Source organism: Peromyscus leucopus, chromosome 3 (assembly GCF_004664715.2).
Source record: "Peromyscus leucopus breed LL Stock chromosome 3, UCI_PerLeu_2.1, whole genome shotgun sequence".
In the NCBI taxonomy this organism is placed as follows: Eukaryota; Metazoa; Chordata; class Mammalia; order Rodentia; family Cricetidae; genus Peromyscus; species Peromyscus leucopus.
The window spans coordinates 82,279,238-82,306,578 of NC_051065.1; the positions used below are offsets into that span (position 1 = coordinate 82,279,238).

Genomic DNA, 27,341 nt, shown 5'->3' on the forward strand with positions numbered 1-27,341 from the left:
TCATCTATCTATCTGTGTATATGGCTATGTATCTATCTACAGAGGACCTGTAAACTTACTAAAAAAGCATATAAATTGATAAAAGTAAACTCTTATACTCTATTAACCACTGTTAACTTTTACTTTTGTGAGTGATTGTGTTTTGAGATAAGACTTTACTTTGTTCCCTAGGTTAGCTTTGAACTTTCAGTCTTCTGCCTCAGCTCCCAAAGGGCTAAAATTACAGGTGTATCTTTTCCACCCCACACAAAACACATTAGATTACAAAACGTAAAACTATTAGCTTACATTTATATAACATGATTTTCTTTATCACAAATAGCATCTCGGTTCATCTGAGTTTTTCTAATTTTAAAAAGGACTTTATGGTACTACTTTGTGATTCCTTATAGGATTTCCTGTAGGCATTATATCCATTACTTATTATACTAATAAAGTAAATCTCTTACATAAATCCTAGGTTATTCCTCTAGGCTAAACTTCTCACCGTGTTGCTTAATCAAAATGTATGTACATTTATATGCACTTCTATATTACTTTTACTAAAATTTATACGAGTTTATGATTTCAATAATGAATGCTCATTTTCCTGAGTGGATTTTTCTATTAAAAAATTAAAAAAAATTTTTTTTTTGGTTTTTCGAGACAGGGTCTCTCTGTGTAGCTTTGTGCCTTTCCTGGAACTCACTCGGTAACCCAGGCTGGCCTCGAACTCACAAAGATCTGCCTGGCTCTACCTCCCGAGTGCTGGAATTAAAGGCGTGTGCCACCATTGCCCGGCAAAAAATTAAAAAAATTTTAAACTCAAAATACATAACCAAAAAGTTCCTGAAAAAACATAGTATGTTCCCATGGACTCTGTCATCACTTTCAGCAGGTTGTCTACCTCATTTTCTATCCCCTCACTGGATTGGCTGGAGAGGATTCTAAGTGTGATGCCATTTCCTCCCCATTAAAAACTTACATACCTTTCATTTCCTCCAGTTTTGACAAGGGAACAGTATTATGTGCGTGCCATCTGCATAGAATATTGAGGATATTTCTGTAACCCCTTCTTAGGTGGCCTGGGGCAGTCCTGCCCAACTCTTCTGAGTCTTGTACTCCTTTGCAGTGAAGGGTATAAATACTAGTGTCAAACTCATTGGTTGTGAAGAAGTGATGAAGCAGCAGATGCTAAGTCATTGTGATGACTGGTCCATGTTACAGCTCTTAGTGCCATCTAGATAGAGAAACGCTACAGGAGCAGGTTGACTGTCTTCATTATTTCAGAAGTTCCCAAAATGGGCTCAGTTAATACATCAGTTGCATGATGACTTTGGAAATTTCAGACATTTTCTTTTTTGCTTTTAGATTGTTCTTTAATCTTTCTACTGAAAAGTAGAATAACCATTCAGTTGTAAACACATCTTTTTCTTTTTGTCTTAAATAACATCTCAATTGATGTATTAATTTAACAAGTATTATTATCATTACTATTCAACTAATAGGTAGCACCTGCTATTTTAGGTACTTCAGATTTATAAAAAACAAAATAAAACAGATAACCACCCCTGCCTGGTGAAGTGAACCTTAACCATCTGGGTTTATTTCTTCTATCTTTGCCTTCTTCTTCTTCTTCTTCTTCTTCTTCTTCTTCTTCTTCCTTCTTCTTCTTCTTCTTCTTCTTCTTCTTCTTCTTCTTCTTCTTTCTTTCTTCTTCTTCTTCTTCTTCTTCTTCTTATTTATTTATTATTTATTTATTATGTAATACAGTGTTCTGCCTGCATGTATGCCTGCATGCCAGAAGAGGGCACCAGGTCTCATTATAGGTGGTTGTGAGCCACCATGTGGGTGCTGGGAATTGAACTCAGGACCTTTGGAAGAGTAGCCAGTATTCTTAACCTCTGAGCCATCTCTCCAGCCCTGCCTGCTTCTTATATGTCACTTAAGTGCTAAGTGGCAAATTACACGGAAACAAGAAATTAGGACTTTCTTGTTCTTTAACTAACGTTCTTTTCTAATTCTTGGGATTAACAAGGCAGTCATATTAGACATCTTCATTTTTAGTAGAATGCACTTTGAGGTGCTGTGTAGAATGACAGCTTATCTAAGCTAAAGATGAGCTGATCTTCAGTATACCACCTGTCGTTAAGACACAGCGTTATTTTGGATATTTTGAGATGTTTTTCTAACAAAAGGCTTTTCAAATATCTGTGAGTAATCTTAGATAGTTATACCAATCATAACTTTGAACAGCCTATAGATAGTATCACCCTTGGGTAATAAACAAGAAGGTGTTTTTTAAGCTTGAAATTTTTCAGTTGTGCATACTGAGTGAGGTTTGTTTGTAATTTTTTTTAAAGTTTGATTTAGTTTTTATGTATGAGTGTTTTGCTTGCATGTATGTCTATGTACCACTTGTGTACCTGGTATCCAGGAGCCAGAAGAGGGCACTGGATCCCCTGGAACTGGAGTTACAGGTGCTGTGAGCAATCTTGTGAGTGATGAGAGTTGAAGCCAGGCCCTCTGAAAGAGTAGCAGTGATCTTAACCACTGAAAGATCTCTCTAACCTTGATATACTGAATTTAAAAGTATGTCTATATCTCTACTTTCAACTTTATGAGACTAAAAAATAAGATTTTATTGATGTTATCAGAGAGAAGACTCGAGTTATGTCTCTATTTAGGTAAAAATTAAGCATATGTATGTTACATAACAGAAACTGTCTATATTGAAGCTTTTTTTTTATTTTTTTTATTTTTTTTTTTTTTTTTTTTTTTTGAGACAGGGTTTCTCTGTGTAGTTTTGGTACCTGTCCTGGAACTTACTCTGTAGACCAGGCTGGCCTCAAGCCCACAGAGATCCACCTGGCTCTGCCTCTCAGTGCTTGGATTAAAGGCATGTCCCACCACCTCCCAGCTTGAAGCTTTTTTATGAGTAAAATATTACTGGCAGTACTTACATAAGTCCACCAACTATGTGTGATGATGAGGTGGATTTACTTTTTCCTTTTAAAAGGAGATGCTGAAAATCAGTTGTATGTGCAGAAGGAGATATATTATGAAGTAAACCAGGAGGACACATTAAGTATTCATACTAACCTGATTGTTAGTCTATAAAAAACCAGGAATCAGTTTTCTGTTGGAGCCATCATATTGGAAAGTTTTCAGCTTAGAACTCCAAAGCTGCTGTGTATGTACTCGCTTTGAGTAAGTGTATTTGACTGCAGGTTAAAAACATGTGTCTTCATTCCTTTTGATTTGTGAAATAAAAATATGACCCTTTTGTAGGTTTGTTATGGAAAATAAGTGAAAAATAGTTTATACAAGGCCTTGCAATAGCCTAATATGCAGTAGGTGCGTATTTACTGGTATCACTGATGCTGTTCTGATAGCTTAAGCTTGATGAGCAATCATTTTCACTTCTAGAACCCATAGTCTCAATATTATTTTGTAGAATTACTTGTTGGACAAAAGAAAGAAATTTTTTAACACCAGTAATGTAATATTTTATAAATGAAGTGTAGCAATGACTTCCCTTTAAAAAGATTGCAGAGAGTCTTTACTTTTCCTTTAATCTACTCATGTAACTGTAGAAGAATCATAGTCCCTCTGTCAAGACAGCTATATTGATATAATACTTTTTTGTTTGAATTGATTCTTGTTATTTCTGTTTAAAATCTGAGTGTGTTTCTCTTTTAAAAGGTGGTGGACCCAGAAAAAGAAAATTATCTTCTTCTTCTGAGGCATATGAGGAGGATGATGATGATCAGTCTTTAAAAAAGCCTCGAGTGGATCGTGTAAGTTGCATTTGAATTGTTGTATGAGAATTAGAGTATGTTGAGTGTAGGGCTACTGAGGTGGCTCAGTAGTTAGGAACACAAGCTGCTTAGCCAGAGGACCTGGATTCAGTTCTAAATAGGGGGTTCACAGCCCTCTGTAACTCCCGTCTCAGGGAGCCCAACGCCCTCTTCTGGCCTTCATAAGCACTGTAACTGCATGCACGTGATGCTTACATGCAGGTGGAAAAACTCACCATTCACATCAAATAAAAATAAATAAATAGGGTTGGAGATTTAGCTCAGTGGTAGAGCGCTTGCCTAGCAAGCGCAAGGCCCTGGGTTCGATCCTCAGCTCAAAAATAAATAAATAAACAAACAAATAAATAAATAAGTAAATAAGTAAATTAATTAATTAATTATTTTAAAAAAAGGACTATGCTGAGTGTGTGGGTATCAGACCTGAATGTCTACCTAAGTAAATCAGTCTTTTTGGGGTTTTTTGTTTGTTTGTTTGGGTTTTTTTTTTTTTTTTTTTTGGTTTTTTGTTTGTTTGTTTTTTCAAGACAGGGTTTTTCTCTGTGTAGTCCTGGCTGTCCTGGAACTCGCTCTGTAACCCAGGCTAGCCTTAAACTCATAGAGATCAACTTGCTTCTGCCTCCTGTGTGCTGGGATTAAAGGCGTGTGCCTCCACTGCTCAGCTGTCAGTCTTCTCTTTTGCAGATTCTGTGTCATTCATAGTAGTTCTTTTTGCCATGCTACTAGATGGTTCTAGTAATCAAGCCAATGTTCTTAAACCGTGTTTAAAGTTGTTTGTTTCCTTTATGTGGTCATAAACTACTACACATATTGCTGTAAATACTGGTTGAAGAACTGTTAGGCGTGTTGTTAGGGTTAGAGCATGGATCTGGGCAACCCTAAAAATCTAAACTCAGTCCTATCCTCAGTAGGCCAACGGACTAAATAAAGACAGTAGAAACCTAAAAACATGGCTTGTAAAGCATTTATTTGCATAATTATTAGAGCCATCCAGTGGTAAACACCTGCTATAAAATAGCCCTGAAGAAGACTGTTGCAGTTGGGGTTGTAGAGTTGTTAGAGTGCTTGCCCACCAGCATGAAACACTTGAGTTTGATCCCCACGGCTACATAAAACTAGATGTGGAGATGTAGGCCTGTAATTCCAGTACTCAGAAGGAGAGGCAGGATGACTGAAGTTCAAGGTCATCCTCATTTACATATTGAGTCCAATACTAACTTGGACTATGTGAGACTCCATCTAAAAATAAATAAAAGGCATTGCAAGAGAAAAATGTCAGTAAGGACAAGGCATAATAAATGAAACTGAGACCAGTTGTAGAATGTTTGTTACCCTGCTCATGGCCCTGAGTTCAAGTCCTCATACCACCAAAATACATAGCTAGAGCACACACTTATCAGCAGCAGAAAGCATACATAAGTCCTGAGTCATGAAGTATGGGACCACTGTGTAGTTTTAAAAAAAAAATGCTGTGTATAGAAAGTGTCTGTAATTCCAGTACTTGGGAGGCTAAGACAAGTTTCAGTTACAACCTCAAATTTGGAATAGTAGCTGCAATTGGAATCATCATCTGATTTATTTATGTTGCTCTGAACAAATTCTCCAAAACCCATCCACTTTTGCGGTGAGCCAAGGAAGTGTATTACATTGGGCTGAGATGATCATTTTGTTTTCTGCAGTTCCCTCAGGAACGTGATTGTGATCATGGTTTGAGTGAGAAGGGCAATTCTTGGCACTTTAATTTGGTATTTCCTCACAGTGGTCCATACTTTGGTCTACATGGCCTAATGTGTGATTTCTGCCATTGGTAAATTTGTTCTGTAGCTATGTATTCTGGTGCTGGAATCCTAGGATTAAATCATAACTTCTAGTTCCACTGAGACAGATTTGGGTTCAGACGCCACGTATGGCTTCTGTGCACCAGTGTAACCATTGAACCTTGGGTACTTTTCTTTTTTATTTCTTTTTTGGTTTTTCGAGACAAACGGTGACTACTATAGCTGAGAGAAGAATGGAATCCTAAAGGAATAAAAAATGATAGGCACAGCAGCCCCTGAATGCTGAGTGTTTCATTTGTGCTATCATATATTTCATTCGAAAAACTGTTTTCCAGATACCTGGTTTTGGAGGTGCTTTCATGGCTGTTATTTGGTCTTGGAGTTATGATCGAAGCCTTGCACGTGTTAAGCTTGCATTCACTCCAGCTCCATATTTTGTTGAAGAGAAATTGACATAGCATAAAATTACCATTTTAGCATGAGCAGTTTAGTACATTTAGAACATTCCCAGTGGTGGGCACTGTGACCATGCTTGTCTAGTTCCAAATGTTTCATCATTCCATGATGGCAGGCTGAACACAAAATGAGGGTCTCCTTGTTTTCTTCATTTTCCTGGTCCATGGCAATCATCAGTCTGCCTTTTCCTCCTCTGGATTTACATATTCTGGGTATTTTATAAATATAATAATACAACCATTATATCCTCTTTGAAGGTTTATCCAAGCTGTAGCATATATTTTTTGTTTGTTTATTTCTTGAAAGTCTTGAAAGACACTGTAGTCAGTCTGGGCTCACCTTGAACTCATGTTAATCCTTATGCCTCAGCCTTCTTAGTGCTGGAATTAAGTTTTCTATTTGATGGGTATGTCACCCCACCCCCCATAGTTTGCTTTTCTATTCTTCATTGATAGGCATTTGAAATGTTTTTAAGACAAAACAGGAATAAACAGAATTGTGGCAGCTAGAACCTCTATTCCCATAGCATTTGGGAGGTAGAGACAGGATAATCAGGAGTTTAAGATCATCCTGGCTATATAGCAAGTCCAAGGCCAACCTATGCTACACAAAACCCCGTCTCAAGAGGTGGTTCAGTGGTTTATAGCAAGTTTGGTTCCCAGCATCCATGTTGGGTGACTCTCAACTGCCTTTAATTCCAGTTCCTAAGGATCTGCCACCTTTTTCCTGACTTCCACAGGCAATCACACACATGTAGCAGACACACTACACACAAATAAATAAAAGTAATACAATTTATTAGTTTTTGGTTTTCATAGGCAGGGTTTTTCTATGTAGCCCCGACTGTCCAGAAACTCCCTCCATAGACCAGGCTTGCCTTGAACGCACAGATCTGACTGTCTCTCCCTTCCAAGTGCTAGGATTAAAGGCATTGTGCCACCATGCCTGATCTAATGGCAAGTCTTTTTAAACAGATGTACAAAGAGGGTCTGAGAAAATGACTTAAGTTGGTACAGCACTAATGCTTACCCTGAAAGCATGGAACCTGACTTTTGATCCCTAGCAGCCACATAAAAAGCTGTGTGCAGCGGTGTGTCTGTATAAGCCCAGTAGCAGGGATCAGAAACGGGCTAATCTTTGGAGCTTGGTGTCCAGCCAGTCAAGCCAATTGGTGAGTTCCAGATTCACTGGGAGTACCTGTGTGAGCAAAAGTGTAGGGTGCTTAAGAACACTGTTATCAACCCATGGCCTCTACATGCACAAGAACATTACACCTACACACACTTGTACCCACGTGAACACATACCCTCTGGGATGACTGAGGTTTCGGAATGTGTTGTGGAAAACACCTGTTTATTTTGCCCTGTCTGTTGGCTGTTTATGTCTCATCTGTAATTTTTGATTGTGAGCCTAGCCTTTTAACAGCTGAGCTATCCTTCCACCCCTCATCTGTAATTTTTAAAGTGCTTAGAGATTTCAGCACCTTCACTGAATGCAATGTTTCAGTTCTTTAATGTTTCATCAACTTTGTTTTGTTTCCCAGATAATATGAGTATGTTTAGGGTCACTAATGCTAAGTGAAGTTGTTTAAATTTCTGAGGATTTTGGAATATTTCCTCCAAATACTATTGTTCCCCTGCTCAAAATCCTATTCTTCTAATGCTTCTGAGTAGTGGCTTGTAGCCTGTGACGCTCACTATATTCCACCCCACCGCACCACTTTGTTATGAAATGCATGCAGTTTTATTCTTCCTATTGCCGGTTTGCTTACAGTTTGTTTTTACATTGTTGGCGACCCAACCCTGGCCTTTCCGGGTGAGGTATGAACATTCCCACAGGTTTTATGCCCCCACATAGGACTTGACTTAAACCTGTCTTTATAGAGTGTCATATTGTCCCTCTGTGAGTAGCAATCACAAGTAGATATTTTTTCTTTGGCTATTGAAAGAGAACTGTAGCAGCTCAACTGCTAGATAATACAGATAAAGGAGAGTGGGGAAGACTTGATCTTGTCTGTTTTCCTTTCCCCCCACCACTTACCCCATAGGGAGAAGAATCAAATGAGTCTGCAGAAGCTAGCAGCAGCTGGGAGAAGCAGGAAAGTATTGTATTGAAATTGCAAAAGGAATTTCCAAACTTTGATAAACAGGTAAGAAAGGGTAGAAGTGTTCAAAAATTTAATGTGTGCTATATGTTTGTATTATGAAATAGTGTTTGAGTTAAACCATGTCTAAATTCTGATTAGTATTATATAAATATTTTAAACTACCTGCTAAATACCTTAATTATTTATTGTTTACTAACTGTGGTGTCAACATTATAAATGAAATCATAATAAACATACCTGTAGTAAAATTGTGAACCCTTAAGTTTAAAGGGCTGTCCTAACTGCTCCCATGATGTTCTCACTCTTGAAATTTTTCCTAAGTTTTTTTTAAATTGCCATAATGATTTCAGTGTCTTCATGTTGCATAAAGGTCCTTCTCCTCCCTAGTTAATATGAAAATGTTCAGTGTCACTCATGTCTCATGTCAAGCATGCCAGTGCTTTAAAGAGGCCTCTGCACTATCGCATTACTACATATTGAAGCACATACTCGTTTAACATTTGGAAAATCTTTATAGTGTTGTGGATGAGTTCCATTTTGTGCTCAGGCAATCCATCTGAATTCTGGTGAACTGAATATAGTCTTGATATGCTTGTTCTTTATGTGTGTTTTCCAGCTGGGGATATAACACAGATGGTAGAGCACACTTGCCATATATACACAGAGACTAGGCTCCATCCCCAGAAACATACTGTGTATGCTGATGTATGCTTGTTATCCAAGCACTAGGTAGGTGAGGTAGGAGAATCTGAACTTCAAGGACATCTTTGGTTACATAACAAGTTAGAGGCCAGCCTGGACTACATGAGATCCTGTCTTACAGAAAAAAATGAATTACATATTTTTTTACCAGTGTAGTAGTGAAATAATTTATAATCTATAGGCAGGAAGATGAGGAGTTCAAGGCCATTTCTGGCTACATAATCCCGGTCCCAAAGAAACAACAAAACGTAGCAAAAACAAAGGCTGAAGTTGGCAGTTTATAAATGCCTAGCTGAGAATGAAATACCTGTTGTAGTTACTTAAATGGATTTTTGTTCTCTAGTGTTTAAAATACTTTAAAGAGAGCTAGAAATTAGAAAAAAAATCACACTTTCATCCCTTTTAAAGTCTGTATTTCTGAAAGTGAAATTAGACAAATAATTTATAGAGTAGCACTAAAACAATGACAGTGCTGGGCAAGGTGGTGCACACCTTTAATCCCAGCACTCAGGAGGCAGAAGCTGATAATGGATCTCAGTGAGTTCAAGGCCAGCCTGGTCTACATAGAGAGTTCCAGGACAATCATTGCTACAGAGTGAGTCCCTGTCTCAAAAAGACAAAAAATAATAAACAAAAAAAGATAGTGATAGTGATATGAATTCTTTATTTTTTTCAGTGATTGCAATTTAAAAGAGCATAAACATTTTTCTATATTGCTAATTTCACATTTTTAACAGAAAAATACATAACTTAATTTCAGGAACTCAGAGAAGTGCTCAAGGAGCATGAATGGATGTATACAGAAGCCTTGGAGTCTCTCAAAGTGTTTGCAGAAGATCAAGGTAATCATAATTGGCAGTGTGCATACCTCCCTCAGCCCTGTGTCTTACTGTGGAAGAGCCTTTCAGATACTGACTTGCAAGTGATGCTGGGAGTAATGATGTTCACTATAATAAAAGTCAAAATAATACATGACTCCTTCTTATATAATCTTTCCTGATTCTTAAGGCAGCCTTTAAGTTGTGTTGAGTTGTTTACATTTTGACATCTGTCAAGATGGATTTTGCAGTTGATTACATATTAGCCTGCACTTGCATGAATTTGAAAAGCACTGGCCTTAAGAACTCAAGAGTGTTATCACCCTAGAGGAACAGTCTCTTAATCCATATGGAGCTGTGAACTACAGAACGTGGTGGAGGAGACAGGTGGTGACACAAAGTTAGGTTGTATGTATTTAGTGATGTTTCTACCCAAGAATCAAACCAAGTCAACATTTCATAATTGTAAAGATGACTTCTAAAGTCTAGCACAGGGACCTTGATTTCTGTTTTAATTCATTTAATTATGTTTTTACATGGACAAAAGCATGAACATATAATAACAAAACTCTGGAAGCTCTTTGAATAAATAGACAATAAAAATTATAAATAACCACCTCTTATTATCTGTGGGGTTTGTTCAGGACCTATACTGATACCAGAAATCAACCGGCACTCAAGACACTCAATTCTCTTATGTAAAGTAGCATGATGTTTACATCTGACCTATGCATATTTCCATATGCTTCAAATCATCTTAAGATTGTTTACAACACCTGATATGACATAAATGCTGTGCAAGTTATTTTTATCTTATGTACAGAATAATGATGAAAAAATTTATGCATGTTCAAATTAGTTCCAAGTTTTTTTTCTAATGTATTTTTATATGACGTGTTGGATCCATAAATTTGGAACCCAAGGATACAGAAGGCCAGGGCGAATGGTATGCATTTATAGATTCATTAGTGCCTTTTTCTTATGAAAATATTGTCAGAAGAACTACTTAAATCATTACCATCAAGCTTAGAATTCAGGGAAATACAGAGTTGTGGCACTTTGAAGTAATATATTTAAATAATGTTTAAATGATGGTAAACTTGAATTAGTAGGCATAGTGACACTGTTCTGCTTCCCTCAGGGTGCAGTGAGGCCTGGCCTCCTGGATGCTGTTTGGGTAGTTGTGCATATACAGCAGCTGTCATCTGTATCCTAGGACCTTGGATAGAAAGTAGATTGATGTTTAAAAAGGAGTTATCACCTCCTTTTGAAATAAGTCTTTCTAGCTTATTGGTGACGACTCCACATTCTGTTTTATATTGTTCCAATATATGTCAAGATTTGAGAGTAAGTTGTGGTTGAATTCTTCAGTGTTCACAAGGAAAATGTAATGTAACCTTATTTGAAGTCTTACGCTTTATATTTTATTTATGTATTCCTAAGTTAGTTACAATTTTTATGTTTTGTACACAGATATGCAGTCTGCTTCACAAAGTGAGGTTACAAATGGAAAAGAAGTTGCAAAGAATCAAAATTATTCTAAAAATGTAGCTAAAACAAAAATGAAACAGAAAATTTCTATGAAACCACAAAATGGATTTAACAAGAAACGTAAGAAAAATGCATTTAATCCTAAGAAAGCCACAGAAGACTCTGAGTACGATTCAGGTTCTGATGTCGGGAGCTCACTGGATGAGGACTACAGCAGTGGTGAAGAAGTGATGGAGGATGGCTATAAAGGCAAAATTCTCCACTTCCTTCAAGATGCTTCAATTGCTGAACTGACTTTAATTCCTCAGTGTTCTCAGAAAAAGGCTCAGAGAATAACAGAACTCCGGCCCTTTAATAGTTGGGAAACTCTGGTAAGGCGTGTATGTGTGTGTGTTTGTGTGTGTGTGTGTGTGTGTGTGTTTAATTTACAGTACCGTTTATAGTCAGATTGTCTTCAGCTCAGGGAAGCATAGATGGGTGGCCTTATCCTGTGGAGAGTCAAACATTACTTTCATTGTAAGCCAATAGTATTTCAAATAGTGTCATATGACCTAATTTTGAATGAATTAAGGGGTGATTTTCCTGAAAAAACCCAAGCTGATTGGCTGGGAATGCTGTCACTCATCCTTTTGCATAGAAACTTGGTTCATTTCACTGCAGAAGAAGAAATTGGAGCTTACTTTCAGGAAGGAGTTGTTTGCTAGCCAGTTCTGATCTGTTACTGCTGAGACACCAACCATGCAGAAGGCAAGAATGTGGCAGACTTTGACTACAACGCGTGAAGAGCAGTAGCAGCGGCCAGAGGCGTTCCATGGCCCACATGCCGGCCTAAGTGCTTTGTGCTTCCCACAGAGAAGCAGTTGTTTATTTTCTTTTTCTTCTAAATGTGTCAGCTCAGTTTCTAACGTGTTTCTTCTGGTTAAACAACGTGGCCTTTTGATGGAGTATAACAGGTTACAGCATTTTTAATTGGAAAAATAGCAAAGTTGTGGAAGCATAGAATTCAAGTGTAGGTGAAAGAAGGGCGTGATGAGTTCTGGTGAGTACACTTTGCATGATCATTTTGTGGTGTTTGACTTCCTGTGAACGAGTTTTATCTAAAATACCTGTTTTTTGAGTTTTATGAATCTCACCAGTTCTCAAATCTTACTCCTATACTCTTTTGTGTTTTAGATTTTACTTCAACTTTTATGAAAATGTGGGGCTTTATTCGTGAGTTTGTATAGGCCCTCCAAGCAATGCAATATGGACGGTTGTTTATGACTGAGAGATGAGGCTGCTTTGTGGAGGTTTCAGAGTTGTAGTCATTGTGCTGTGGAGTGGAGATGCATGCATTTGTGAATAATGTGTACCTGTAACAAATCTAAATGAGCATGAGTGACCTCGGCCTTGAGATGCTGATCAGGGAGGTTTCTGCACAGCAGTTTTAAAAAAGCCTTTTGTTTTTTAAATTAAAGTATTTCAGCATATAGAAAAATATTAGTCCAGTACAACTTTAAACACACACACACACACACACACACACACACACACACACACACACACACACACACAGACAACCCTTTCGTTTTGCCCTGAGCGTTTGCTTTTACAGAGAACATCTGTCAAAGCAGATCCCTTTCAAAACTTGTTTGGCTTTGCCTGAGTGATTATTTGTTGAGGTATTTGCTGAAGGGCTTTCTCGTTCTTCTTTTTTCCCTTTTTATTTTTCTTTTAATCTTTAATAGTCTCCTGTGTTGTTATGGAGTTGGATTGCTCAGGCTTGTTAGGATTCTAATTTATTTAATAAGGGATGCAGTTATCTGTAATAGTTTGTGTAGTCACTGTAACTACTTGCCCAGATAGCTTATAATAAAAGCAGATTATACAGTTTTACAAAAGTATATGTGCCAGATGCTTAAAAAAAGATTAGCAACTTAACATGGAAAAGACATATTTCCTTAATTAATTGGCAGAGTTTATATCAGTCTTGACATGAATTTGGAGATTATGCACTACTTACTCAAGTCTCTTGACTTCTTTTACCTTCAAGAAATGGAACATAAAGACTATATTGTTTGTTCAGTCAACCCATCTTAATGTTGAACACTTTATGAAATAGTGAAAAAGTAACTGAAAAGTAGACAGTTTACTTCAGTTCACTGAGTACAGTGTTTTGTTATCCTGAACAAAGTATACACATAAGCTTTTGCAAATTAGTAATTAGATAAATAAATGTCTAAGCCTAAATTCTTAATTTCCTTAGAGCTTTTAGCTTCTACTTTCCAGGACCAGCATTTTGAATGTGACTATAAAGTAATTTATATCAGTAAAATTATCAGTCAAAAAGTTAATATTATGCACATTTCTATAGACGCTATGTAATTTACTCTGTTCCTTTTTATTGGTAATATGTGATAATATATCCACTGTTACACAATAGCAAAAATGCTTATTCCCCCCAACTTTTTTTTTTTTTTGATACCTGCTGTACTCAGAAATTACTATGGCAGTAGAAGTTTTAATTGCGTTACACAAAACTTACTGAATTTACAAATATTACAAATTTAAGATAGCCTTAAACCCTTCAATCCCTAAAATGATTGTTGGAGTTTAGTCTTAAAGATTATATGGCTGTTTAACAGTGTTTGGGTAAACTGTAAATTAATAAATCTTTCAATGATGCAAACTTGTCAAAAATGCAACTTGAATATGAAAACTTGAAACCAAACTTTGAAAAGTCCTAGAGCATGGGTTTTCTTTAAAGCCTTATGTATTTAATGTAATGTAAATTAATTTACATAATACATAATATATTTTCTTAATAATGGCATATAATATATCAGAATAATTCCAAGTCCTATAGTTTTCTATATTACTCTAGTTTTCTTTCCAGAGGATTTTTATCCCTCCTTAAGTTAAAATGTTTTCAATTTTTCTAATCACCTTCATTTTATTTGAGAAAAAAAAAGGTCACTTAAAAGATGTGAATTGAGAGTATTTATATTTGTAGCTTTGTTCATTCCTTTCTTTTTCCTTGTATTGTGATTTCAATAATGTTAGATTTCCTTTATGGTTTTCCTCTTTTACTCAAAATCTTGTTGTTTTAGAATAGCAATACTTTACATGCTCATATAAGGAAACTAAAGCATTAAGTCTAGCAGCCTTTGAAATGTAGCAAGTCAAAAATGGCATTAGTTTAAAAGTCAGTATTGTTAAAGTGATAAAAATGGAGTTTTTTATTGGCAAAGTTCACATTTGATGCCATCAGTTCACCAATTCCTTGCTGAATTTTGGTTTTTCTAGCCTAGTATAAAATAGGTTAAGGGTACTATTACGTCCATATTGTATTTTTAATTGCAGTCTTTTTTTTTTTTTTTTTTTTTTTTCCTTTTTGGAGCTGAGGACCAAACCCAGGGCCTTGCTAGGCAAGGGCTCTACCACTGAGCTAAATCCCCAACTCCTTTATTTGCACTCTTATATGCAGATTAGAATATGTATTTATGGGGGCTGGAGATATAACTCAATTGTCATAGGCTTGCCTGGCACACATAAAGCCCAGGGTTCAATCCACAGCACCAAATAAATCAGACACAGTTGCATACACCTATAAACATAGCACCTGGGGTCTAGATACAGGAGAATCAGAAGTTCAAGGTTCTCCTTGGCCATGGAACAAATTTTAGGCCATATTGGAATCTAGGAGACCCTGTCTCAAAATAAATATACTTTGTTCAAAATGCATGTGTGTTTATGAATAGCTTGCTTCATGAATGTTGACCTACCATCTTCAGATCCGTATCTCCGTTATGAATGTTGTGTTCAGTATAGATGTGATTGAACATTGCCTGAGCAGGCTCAGCTCCTGGCCAGTGCTTTGTTCTGCCAGTACTGCTTTGTCTCCTAGTGAGTCACAGACCCCGTGCCTGGCTTTCTTTCCCTGGTGTGACTCTAAAATGCCTGTCTGCATGTCACTTCAAGCCCTGACATGGTTATTTCTTCTTTGAGAGAGAGTGGCTTCATTATTCTAAGATTACTTACTCTCCTGGGGCTTTGTTTTAGTATGTACAGGTTTGATAAACTTCTACTTAAATTACAAATGCATTCTGAGTAGTTTGAAGGCTGCTGCCAGATATATGTAATAATGAGTAAGACTGTGCTCAAGCTGCTTCTTAAGTAGGAATTAAGTAACTAGAAATTTGCCTTTAAACAATTTTCCTCCATTTAGAAAAATTCAAAAGTATTTGTTTTGCAAGAGTGACACACTGTGGCAGGAGAGAGGTACTTCAGGTCCAGGGTCTACCATTCCCTTCTCTTCTCAGTCCTAGGCCTCAAACTCAGTGCAGAGGTCCACCCCCCCCCCCCCACACACACACACACTCTGCCTTTCAAAGACAGAAGTTCTTGGGATGCTCCTTGAGGTTTTAATGAGATGCTGATCATTGTCATGCTGATAGTCTTTTTTGCATGTAACTATCCAGTAAGTAGGAATTGTTTGTTTTCTTTATTCTCCCTGAATGAATGTTGCTTTTGAAGATGATTTTATTTGTGTAAAGGAATGAAAAATGTAGTTTATTCAAAATTCTACCAAAGAGACCCACCACTTAAGATAGTTTCATTGTCATGTTTTCATTGATATATTTCATGCCATGTAAACAAGATTCTATTTTCTATGCTTATCTGTGACCTAGGTTTACTAAAAGTCCTGTTTATAGGGTGACTTTGTCCTGCTTCAGTTTGTATTTAAAATCTCTGGTAGTGGTTTGAACTGTTGGCTTTTGCTCTTTTGTTCAACTTTTCTGCATTATAAATACCATGTTATGTTTTTTATTTTTTTATACTCAGGACTAGAGTTAAACAGTTTACACCAAGAATTACAATCACCTTTCTAGTACATAGAATTTGTAATAACATAGTAATATTCCTTTGAATTTTTATTTGAATTAAACTTTTTTTTTCTTAATTCTATTATGTGTATGGGTGTTTTGCCTGCATGTATGTTTGTGCACCATATGTGTGTCTGATGCCCATGGAGGCCAGAAGAGAGGGTGTTGATTCCAGTTGTGACCTGCCAACTCTCTCCTGCGGGTGCTGGGAATTAAACCTAGGTCCTTTGGAAGAATAGCCAGGGAATGCTCATAACTGGTGAGCTGTCTCATGAGTCCCTTTTATTTTAATTTTTTAGACAAGGCTGTGTGGCCTAGCTTGACATCAAATTCTTGATCCTTTTGCTTTGGCCTTCTGACTGCTGGATTGAAAGTATGTATAGGGTCTCATGTAGCCCATGCTGACTTCTGCTCAATGTATAGTTGAAACTGGCCTTACACTCTTGATCTGTCTCTATCTCCCAAGTGCTGGATTTATAAGCATGTACCACAAGACTTCAAATTCAGTAACTTGTTAAAACTAAAAAACTTCCCAGGCTTAATGCTTCTTGTGGTCAAGCTTTCACAGTGTTCTTTTAAAATAAGAAATCTTAACCTTTTGACTTAAAAATTTTCAATTGCTTTACAGTGTTCATCAGAGTGGTCCTTCTATCCTTTCTCACTTGCTTGTTGAAAATAATCTTGTGCTCTTCTAGGCTCTGACATGTTGATTTTGTGGTTAAAACAGTTCTTTATTACATCTGGGCTTACTGTACTGAAAGGACTTTCTAGATTTTAGTAGTCTGCTTGTGATACAGGCCTGTGAAATTGATCCTTTATTGTTAACATTTAGATTGTCTTTCCTAATAAACCATATGAGGGAGGAACTGTTTCTGTATAGCAGGTACTTTTAACAGTTAGTCATATTTGCTAAAGAACAAAACAAACAAACCTCCATAATATTTATATAATAAATAGTAGTTGACTACAGAAAAGAATATTAATTTACAGAAGTGATATCACTTTACCAAAAAGAATATTACTTATTTTGAGCTTTAAAAAAATTTTATCTTTTCTCTATGTGCATGCATTTATGTCTGTGTTTGTATGTACATGTGTATGATTGTCTGCAGAGGTCAGAAGAGGGTGTTGGATACTTTGGAGCTGGAGTTATAAACCTGATATGGGTGCTGAGAACCAAACTAGGGTCCTCTACAAAGTAACAAGTACTTTTAACTTTGAGCTGTCTCTCCAGCTCTTGGCTTCAGGTCTTAAAATTATTTGAGGGGAGATTTGTTTACGTTAAAAAAAGCACAGAATTTGGATTTTTATGGAGCTTTATGACATAAATTTTATGGATCAGAATTGTTGGTTTAATGAGATGTTGAATAAAATGCACCTTTTATTTTTTGCACACAGTCTATGTTCCTTCTTGATTTATAGTTAGTTTTGGAGGTTTTCTCTCATAAGCAAACTTACAATAAACTGCACAGTAGACATGGGGATTTTTTGCTAATTTTTTTACTCATTTTACACACCAACCACAGATCCCCCTCTCATCCCTCTATTTTTTAATGATTTTTTATTATTTTTTCTTTTTACATTCCAACTGCAATTTCCCCTCCCTCCTGTCCTCCCAGTCTTCCTCTCCTACCTCCCCTCACCATTCCAATCCTCCTCTGTTTCTATTCAGAAAGGGCCAGGCCCCCATAGATATCAACTAAATATGGCATATCAAGTTGCTATAAGACTAGGCACCTCCCCTTGTATTAAGGCTGGGCAAGGCAACCCAGTATGAGGAATAGGGTCCCAAAAGCTAGCAAAAGAGTCAGAGACAGCCCCTGCCCCCACTGTTAGGAGTCCCACAAGAAGACTAAGCCACACAACTGTGACATATATGCAGAGGGCCTAGGTCAGTCCCATACGGTGTTTTTCTCTATAACTTTTTATTCCATTTAAAATTTCATTTTTTTTTTTTTTGGTTTTTCGAGACAGGGTTTCTCTGTGTAGCTTTGCGCCTTTCCTAGAACTCACTTGGTAGCCCAGGCTGGCCTCGAACTCACGGAGATCCGCCTGCCTCTGCCTCCCGAGTGCTGGGATTAAAGGCGTGCGCCACCACCGCCCGGCTCAAAATTTCATATTTTAATGAAGAATTCTTATAGAAACTCTTCCCCTACTGATTATGGATAATTTCCCATTGAATGAACCAAGAGGGCAAGGGGTCACCTAGTGATTGTGAATATTGTCCCTGTAGAAATGTGATATACAAACATGTAGTTGGGGCATTGGAAAGATATCTCAATGTTTAAGAACACTCACTGCTCTTCTAGAAGATCCATTTTGATTCCCAGCATTCATATGGAAGCTCACAACTGTCTGTAACTCCAGTCCCAAGTTATATTATGCCATCTTGTGCTCTCTGTGGGCACTGTATACATGCAGGGAACATACATGAAAGCCAAACACTCATACACATAAAATAACATATTTTGAAAAATAAAGGATATGGGAGCCAGAGGTAGACTGATCTCTATTAAAGGTCACAAGGTCTATATAGTGAGTTCTAGGCCAGCCGCTATACATTGTGAGACTTGTCTTAACAACAAAAATACTGTAGAATAGATTAGAGAATTTGTCTCCTACCAACTTACTCTAATATAGAAATGAAAATGTATTTTGTAGCTGAGTGGTGGCGCACACCTTTAATCCCAGCACTCAGGAGGCAGAGGCAGGCGGATCTCTGTGAGTTCAAGGCCAGCCTGGTCTCTAAAGCGAGTTCCAAGAAAGGTACAAAGCGACACAGAGAAACCCTGTCTTGAAAAACCAAAAAAAAGAAAATGTATTTTGTTACAAATTGCATTTTTTTTTAACAAAAATAGTAGCATATTTCAGAACTGAATATCTGTTGTGTGTGTTTCTCATTACATTTATAAACACTAACCACAAGGAAGACTTATTGTAACTTGGAAGTATATGGTAAGGTGATAGGAATCAAAATGATCTGTTTTTAATCTAGCAGATGGTGTGTGTGAGCTTTCTCTTTTCAGCTCTGGACTGGGTTTTTTCTTGATTCTCAGCAGGCTGTCAAGTGGCTTCTGAGCTTTTTCATTGTCTCACAAGATAATTTAGCTTTGTTCTTCTGGGTGAAGATTTTTTAGCTATCTGTATGAAAAATTCAATTCAGGGTTTACTTGTGAAGACATTCTTTAAAGTTTCACACAAAATCATTTACACAGGTGCTATATTATAATTGGTTTTAAAGAGTTTTATGTAATTACTAAATTGGTCATAATTAGCTTGTGTGTGTGCTGCTTGTGATCAAGCCCAGGGTCTTTCACATGTTGGCAAATGCTCTACCACTGTGGCATACACTTAGATCCTAAAATTATCTTTTGCTTTGTGATACTTTCCTAATTAGTAATCTCAATTTAAATGTAAGATAATAGCCTGTGTCATAACACATGCCTTTAATGCTATTCACTAAGGAGGCAGAGGCAGGCAGATCTCTATGAGTTCCAAACCAAGGCAATATGAGAGCCTGCCTCAATAATTGATTAATGAATTAAACAAATAAATAACTTGATATGTTGAATGATAAATAACTGTTTTTGAAACTTGTGGGTTGTACTTTGCTAGAAATGTCTTAAGGCTAATCTTAATACTCTGTCGTCACAGAAAATGACGGAAATGGAAGTGAGTTTAGACCCACAGTACATTTTGCTGTTATCTCTACCCATAGGGATGAAGCTGTGCTTTGGGGGAAAACTTAGCTGATAGAAATAGGAAAATTTCGTATTTCTAATATAAGGAAACAGTTGCTGTCAGTATCAGAGTGATAAATTGGAGACTGTATTTTGTGTGGAAAGAGACCTACTGTGTTAGAAGTGGCAGGATATCAGAGCGAAGCACATAGGAATTGTGATGTGGATATGAAAAGCCAGTTTACTCAGCTCTTCAGGAATAAGGCTTTACAAGCTTTTCTCCCCTCAAAGAAAGAACTTGGCTGCCCAGCATGGTTGTGCACTCCTGTCACCCAGTGTTTGGGAGGCAGAGCGAGCAGGTTGCAGTCTTGAGGCTAATCTGAGTCATAGCATGAAACCTTCAGTAAGTTAATTAGGTAAGTAGAAAAGAAATGGAATTCTGCTACTGGATTTGAACTGTTAAACTCTTTTTTTTTTTTTTTTATGTCATAGTTTACAAAGATGTCCAAAATCAATGGCCTATCTGAAGATTTGATATGGAATTGTAAAACGCTAATTCAAGAAAGGGATGTAGTTATAAGACTTATGAACAAATGTGAAGACATTTCAAATAAATTGACCAAACAAGTGACCATGCTCACCGGAAATGGAGGCGGATGGAATATAGAGCAGCCCTCCATTCTAAACCAAAGGTATCATTAATTGAACACAGTTATTTTGATCTTGTATAAAGTATTTGAACATTTATTTGCCTTGTGGCTAGGGAAATTAAATGTGATTCAGCAACTAAGATTAGAAGAAAACTCCCTAAGTTTTCTCAGTGGCATATAGTAGTATACAAGTGTATTTTCATTGGTTGTTCCCTCCCCAGCAGGGTATTTTATTTATTCTGTTGCATCATAATGTAGTCTTATGTAACCTTTGTCTTCCTTACCTGCTAATAGATAGTTTTATGTGTATTCACAAAAGTTATAAGGATTATTTTAGCCATGCTTCTGTAAGCTGAGTGTTTTCCTCTTTGTGCTTCTTTTCTTTTTTCTTTTTTTTTGGTTTTTCGAGACAGGGATTCTCTGTGTAACAGCCCTAACTGTCCTGGAACTAGCTCTGTAGACCAGGCAGGCCTCAGACTCACAGACATCCACCTACCTCTGCCTCCCAAGTGTTGGGATTAAAGGCATGTACTACCACCACCTGGCTTCTCTTTCTTTGTTTCTTAACTAGTTTGAAAAGCTCTGATTTTTCAGTTTCCTTGGGGATAGAAACACCTTAGAGAGGACATGGCAGATAATATCTTTCTTCCAGATGCTACTCAATAAAATTATAATACCTTGCCAGAGCCCTGGCAAAAGCTAAACCCCAGAACCATCCAACCATCAGTAAATACTCAAGTGGCATTTTGTCATTGTGAACTGCTTATGTGGTGGTATTGGAGGATTGTGGTAGGAAAAAGTAAATTTTTTATTTCTTCTAATAATTTGCTTAATTTTAAGTAGTTTGGAAACGTAGAGCTGTTCAGAATACTTCCTTTCAGGAAATATCTGCAGTTGCTTATTTTGATGTTTTCTTGTTTTTTTAATTTTGTTTTTGAGACAGGCTTAATCTACATAGCCTTAGCTGGCTTAGTGCTCACTCTGAAGTCTAGTCTGGTCTCATTTTCATGGCAATCCTCCTCACTCACCTACTCAGTTTATAGTTGTACTCCATCCACACCACTGTACTTGGCTTATTATACTTTTTGTGGTGGCAAAACTATGAAAATAGCCCAAGTTCTTAAAACCAGGGAATAGTTAAAATAGATTATGGTAGATCTACACTATGCAGTGTTGCACAGCTTTAAAAGCATCCCTGAAATCCCAGCAGGGAGACCAAAATAAGGAGGATCATCATGAATTTGAGGACAGTGTCGACTACATTGTGAGTTCTAGGCCAGCTTGGGCCATGGGGGGAAACAACCAGAGAGAGAGAGAGGTTGTTTACAGTATTTGTACTTTTATGGTTGTGGAAAATGTTTCTTGCATTTGTTTTTGTTTTTAGCACTAGGGTTTTGGCAAAATGATGACCTTAGTTGCTTTTAGTTACACCTGTATTTTTCTAATTCAGTGATCAAAGCATGTTTGCTGATGATCATTGGTTAATAGTTCAAAATCATAGTATGAAGCAAACAGAAAGAGATGTGGTTATTGGCCTTTAATAGTAAGCTCGAATCTTTTCTGTGCCCTTCTAGGGTGCTATGTGGTGGTGTAGGGAAACGTGATGCAGCTCCCACAAAAGAAGCCCTTTGTGTGTTTCGTAGACAGAACTATGTCAGCAAAGTCATCTCCTAAGTGTAGTTGGAGCTGCTGCTGCTGCTTGTTCTTCAGCGTGGACGTGGGGAGTTCTTCACTCTGCCAGACTTTCCCAGTTGAGTCCACTTTATCATAACTTGGAGTTGAACATTGAGTACTTTACTGCATCACATAAAAACTCTCAACTCACATTCACCAATTCCTCTTCTAAATAGTGTGGTCAGGTAATACTCTCCTTGCCCTTAGACTAAGGTTTTTAAGCCATAGTTTAATTATAAATAGTGATGGGTTTCTTTATGACATTTTTGTTTTTAATGAAATGCTTCATAGATGAGAAATTAATTTTTTCGTTCTCCTTGGATCAAAGTCTGAGCTGTACCCCCAGTTTTTACTTGGACTGGCCAGCCTTTGCAGCTGCAGGGAGAAACATTTGCAGCTGGTCCTTGCCTTACAAGGGTAAACAGTGTCCAGTCACCAACTACCACACCTGCATCTTTGTTTAGCTTTGATGGTGCCAGAGATAGAACCCAGGCTTTCCCTCGTTTTTTACAGTGCTGCATTACATCCCCAGCCCTAGGATCTTTCTCTGAACAAAGCAGACCCTCTATGGCGAAGTATACACGGAAGCAGTGCTAGTGCTAAGTATTGAGTTTTCCACTGGAAGTTGGTGTGAATTTTAAGAGGAGAAAATTTGCCTTTGGAGGTACAGACATTTCAGAATTCATGTTATAAGTGGTATCAGGCTGTAGAGATGGCTGCTCCTTCTGAGGACTTGAGTTCAGTTCCCAGCACCCACATCAGGCAGCTCACAAATGCCTGTAAATCCATCTCACTCCAGTGATTTGATGCCTTCTTCTGGCCTCTGTGGGCACTCATATACCCCTTTCCTTCCATACACATAAATAATAAAAACAAATCATTAAAAAAAATCCTGTAGAGAAAAATAAAATTTGTTATGTGTACTTTCAAAACTATTATTCATACTCATTATTTCACAATGTTAAATTTGTTTAAAGTTAAAAGATAATGATGTAAGGAACAGTGGCATCAATTTTCAGCTTAATTAGTTCACCTGTTTAGAATAAGCATGTTGGATATTGTTTGATAGTTTTTTTTTTTTTTTTTTAACTAAAGCTTCAGTGGTTGATACAGAATTGATCAGTTTTAAATTCTCACTGAAAAGATTTCTAACTTGTTCGAAATATAGTATTTTGCCTGTCTTTTCCAAGCTAAATCTATCAAAGTCCTTATCTTGTTTGAAAGGATAGGCTTTCTGTCCTGTTTTTAAACAGGAGCTGGGACCATTGACAATATAATATTTTTTTAAAAAGGCCATGATATGGAGTCAATGCAAATAGTTTAACTTGAATGGGTCTATTGAAATAACTAATATAGTAATGTTTTTAGGAGCCATGACATGCTTAGAAGATACAAACTTTGGTTGGATGGCAGATCTCATCTTTGTGTGGAGCACTGTTCAGACAAGCTTTCCAGCTCCACATTTTTTAATTTCACACTAATTATATGTGGTCCTGGCATCTCTGCTCTGTCCTTTCACTCCTTTGAAAGTCATGTTGAAACTAGCTTTTCTCACAGCAGATGTAGGCCTTATTTCATTTCACACTGAAGAAATCAGAATGACCGGGAGGATTCTTTTTTCCCTATAGCAGAAAAGCCACTTCCAAATAATCCATTTCTTCATTTTCTTTTGTAATCACAGGAGACCTTAAAGTAGTAGCATTTCCCTGCATGGCAGGCAAGAGAACCTCCAGCCTAGAGATGTTTGTCAGATTATACATTTAGAGTTTTGAATACTTCCTACATTCTTACCAGTAAATAAGTGGTTGGTGTTCACACGCAGTCATTGAGTTCTTAGGAAATTGTCAAAATAAGTGAGAGGAAGGTTTGATTACATAGCATCTAGATAATAGGACCTGCTGGAGAAAGAATATAGCTTACCTATTTCAATAATTTGCCATGTTAATTAGAGTGCCGCCCCCCCTTTAAAGTGGTATTGGGGATCTGACCCAGAGCCTCATCCATGCTAGGTAAGCACTCTTTAACAATTGAGCCGTATCTCCATCCAGTAAATGTAGTTTAAATTTTCTTTTTTAAACCTACCTATATCTTCATTGATCCTTTTACGTTGGTTCATTTGTGTTCTGGAGAAAGGATCTGTATCAGGCAGCAATTATGTCATATGAAGCAACACAGTCATGTGATTTAGACAAAAGTAGCCAAAGAGCATATGCATGAATATTTTATTATACACACACACACACACACACACACACACACACACACACACACACACACACACACACTTATATGTGAGTATGTATTTTTGAAACAAAATACTCCTATTAAATAAAGCTATTTAGTCAAATGCTAATCCAGGTACCTTAGTTAGGCTTCCTTGTGATTGTAAATAAGTCAATATTCCTTGAATGGGCATTTCTGTGTAGTTGATGCTTTTCACTTACCACATTTAAAAATTGGTATATAAACATTTTGACAGACCTTTTAAACCTATATTAGTGACGAAAACTTGTAATTTTGGTTGAAGACTATTCCTTGTTTTTTCTGATAGGTTGTGTGTTGGAGTGTTGTGGTAGCCCTCAGATATATTTTTAAATGTTATAATTCTCCCTTACCAATTTTTTTTTTCATGAAATATCAACTTTATATGTATATGATGACTAAAGAAAGCATCGGTAAGGACTCAAACATAATAGAGAATTAGGTGTTGACTTGACCATATAGGATCGGTCAGCAAAAGCTTTTGGGTTTTGTTATTTTGTAGTTAAAGGGTGGGCTTTGGAGCTAGAGAAGTGCCTTAGCACTTAAGAGCACATGCTGCTTTTGCAAAAGACCTGTGTTCAGTTTCTAGCACATTGAACAACTCACAAACCACCTACAACTTGAGTTCTGGTCTCCAGGCACCAGAAGTTCATGTGGTGCAAAGACAAACACCTGTACACATTTAAAAAAAATAATAAGTTATTAAGAAAGGTGGGCTTTAGATTAGGTCTGATTAAATCCTGGGGCCTCGGGAAAGTCTTGTCACACTTCTCAAGGCAATGGTGCTGCATGGGTAGGCTCATTGCCTCTGTAGGAGCACAGAGTAACATTGGTATGTTTTTTTATAAGGCGGGCAAATAACTGTGATGGCTTTAGAAATGCTGATAACGTTTTTATGTATTGCAACCCCCAAGGCTGAGACATAGATTCGTGTTTAAGGTGGAGGACTTTGAACCCCACTTCACTGGAATAAAAGATGTTTGGTTTCAGACTTTAACCCCATAGCCACTTACATGCCACAGCTTATGTCTAGACCTCTTTTCTGTATGTAGACAGAATGTATGTAGGAGAAACTAAGGAGGCAGAATAAAAGCTGGGGATTTTTTTACAGGCTTTCACATTTATGTGTGGTGAGTGCTGTCCTCCTGTATATGAGAATAGGCTTTGGATTGAGTATGACTCCCAAATTAAAATCTGAGACTTTACATTTGTAGTTGTCCAGCCCCAAATTCCTGAGTCTCACTTTTTTTCCATCTGAAAAACTCATGACAATAGCTACTTTATAGCATTCTTAAAAAGTTAATAAAGTGACATCTGAAAAATGACGTGTTCATTACATAGTAGATTTTCAGTAAAATGACTTAATTTTAGTTTAATATTTTAAACGTTTAGGAAAGTGTTGTTTTCATCCATTATTGCTCTCTAAACAAAACTATTCTTAGGAATTAATTTGTTGATGCATTTCCAAGTTAAAAACACTTGCATATTACTTCAGTGTTCATCGATGCTTAACAAATTTATATATGTAAATATATGTATATGTGCATATATGTTGCTTTGGAACTACACAAAGCCATTATTAAGTAACCTGGCAAAAGAACAAATTTTGTTTGTGCCTTTAGTTCCAAAACTTTTAAGTTCTTTAGTGTTTTAAAAGTCCAGTCATTATAATCCAATCTACTTCTCTAGAACATGTGTGAATTTTATAATGTATTATCATAGTTAATATTCTGATCATTTATGGAATTCAGTAACTTGGTGGTATTATGATTTGACCAAATATAAAAATGTTTTATGTAATTTGTACTGCCAAAAGAAATAAATGTCAAACTTTGATACATTTTTATGAGATTTTAAAATTATTGTAGATTATGTTTTAGATTTACTTTCTTAAAATGTACATAGGTTGTAAGATTCAAGCTAAAAGGTAATGCTCATTTAGCTAGTTCTGGGTATTTTTTGTGTGTATGTTCATTATAACCCAAATGTCAGAAAATTTTATAGAATAGAAATTTCTACATTAGTATAGAAAATTAATAAAAGTATAAATCTGTAATATTTGTTTTTTCTTATCAGTTTGTCCCTCAAGCCCTATCAGAAGGTTGGTTTGAATTGGCTGGCACTGGTGCATAAACAAGGTCTCAATGGCATTTTGGCAGATGAAATGGTAAGTATATACTATTAATAGAATTTGTGATACAACATGTCATTCAGAGTATGTTGACATTTAAAACATGGCATCTTCTCTTGCTGTTGTTTTGCTTTTTTATGGTTTTTATTGTTCTTTGGTTGCCAGGTTGTTTTTGTGGAGCTGTGAGACCCAGGGCATGTTAGGCAAGCATCCTACCACTGAGCCACTTCCTAGCCCTCCATTGGGCATTATGGTTTTCACTGCTCTCATTTCAGCATCTTACACACTCTCCCCTTCCTTTGTTTTTATTGCTGTAGTTTTATCCTCACTCCTCCACAATTGAGAGAAGCTTATCTTTCTGGTTATGATTATATATCAAAGTAAACATTACATGACAATATCAGCAAAATCATTTCAGTGTCCTTGTAATTTTATTAAATGTCTTTCCAAGTTATTTTCCCCCAAATTACAATTGCTTTGAGCTAAACTCATAAAATTTGTTACAACCACTATATATATGACCTTAACTGTTAGTTTGATATGACCACCACCTTCCTTCAGCTGTACTTGTAAAAAGTATTTATTGTACATGAGTTATATGCTGGCTCTGTTGCATGCAGCACTTGGGAGACAAAGGCTGGAGGATTTCAAGTTTGAGGCCAGCATGGGCTACATGTGAACCCTATCACAAAAAAGGCAAGCAAACAAAGAAAAGGTTGTGTCCGGTGAATAAACACTGAGTACATTAAATCACATTGCGCATTGGAGTCTCAAAAATGAATAAATGCAGTAATGCATATTCTCACTGTCATTTTTTGGTAGGTGGGGGTGAGACAGGGTTTCTCTGTGTAACTTTGGAGCCTGTCCTGGAACTCGCTCTGTAGACCAGACTGGCCTCGAACTCACAGAGATTCACCTGCCCTTGCCTCT

At 36.9% G+C, this 27,341-nt stretch overlaps 1 protein-coding gene across 3 annotated transcripts in view; it reads left to right on the forward strand.

Moving 5' to 3' along the window:
• Smarcad1 (SWI/SNF-related, matrix-associated actin-dependent regulator of chromatin, subfamily a, containing DEAD/H box 1) overlaps window positions 1-27,341 on the forward strand; it is a 72,682-nt gene that overhangs the window by 27,877 nt on the left and 17,464 nt on the right. For 2 of the 3 annotated variants that reach the window (XM_028880754.2, XM_028880753.2), the window contains exons 6-11: window positions 3,685-3,779; window positions 8,079-8,180; window positions 9,601-9,682; window positions 11,132-11,520; window positions 20,187-20,386; window positions 26,357-26,447. In XM_028880754.2, the coding sequence (XP_028736587.1) occupies window positions 3,685-3,779; window positions 8,079-8,180; window positions 9,601-9,682; window positions 11,132-11,520; window positions 20,187-20,386; window positions 26,357-26,447 (959 nt within the window). The other variant, XM_028880756.2, reaches the window with a different exon arrangement.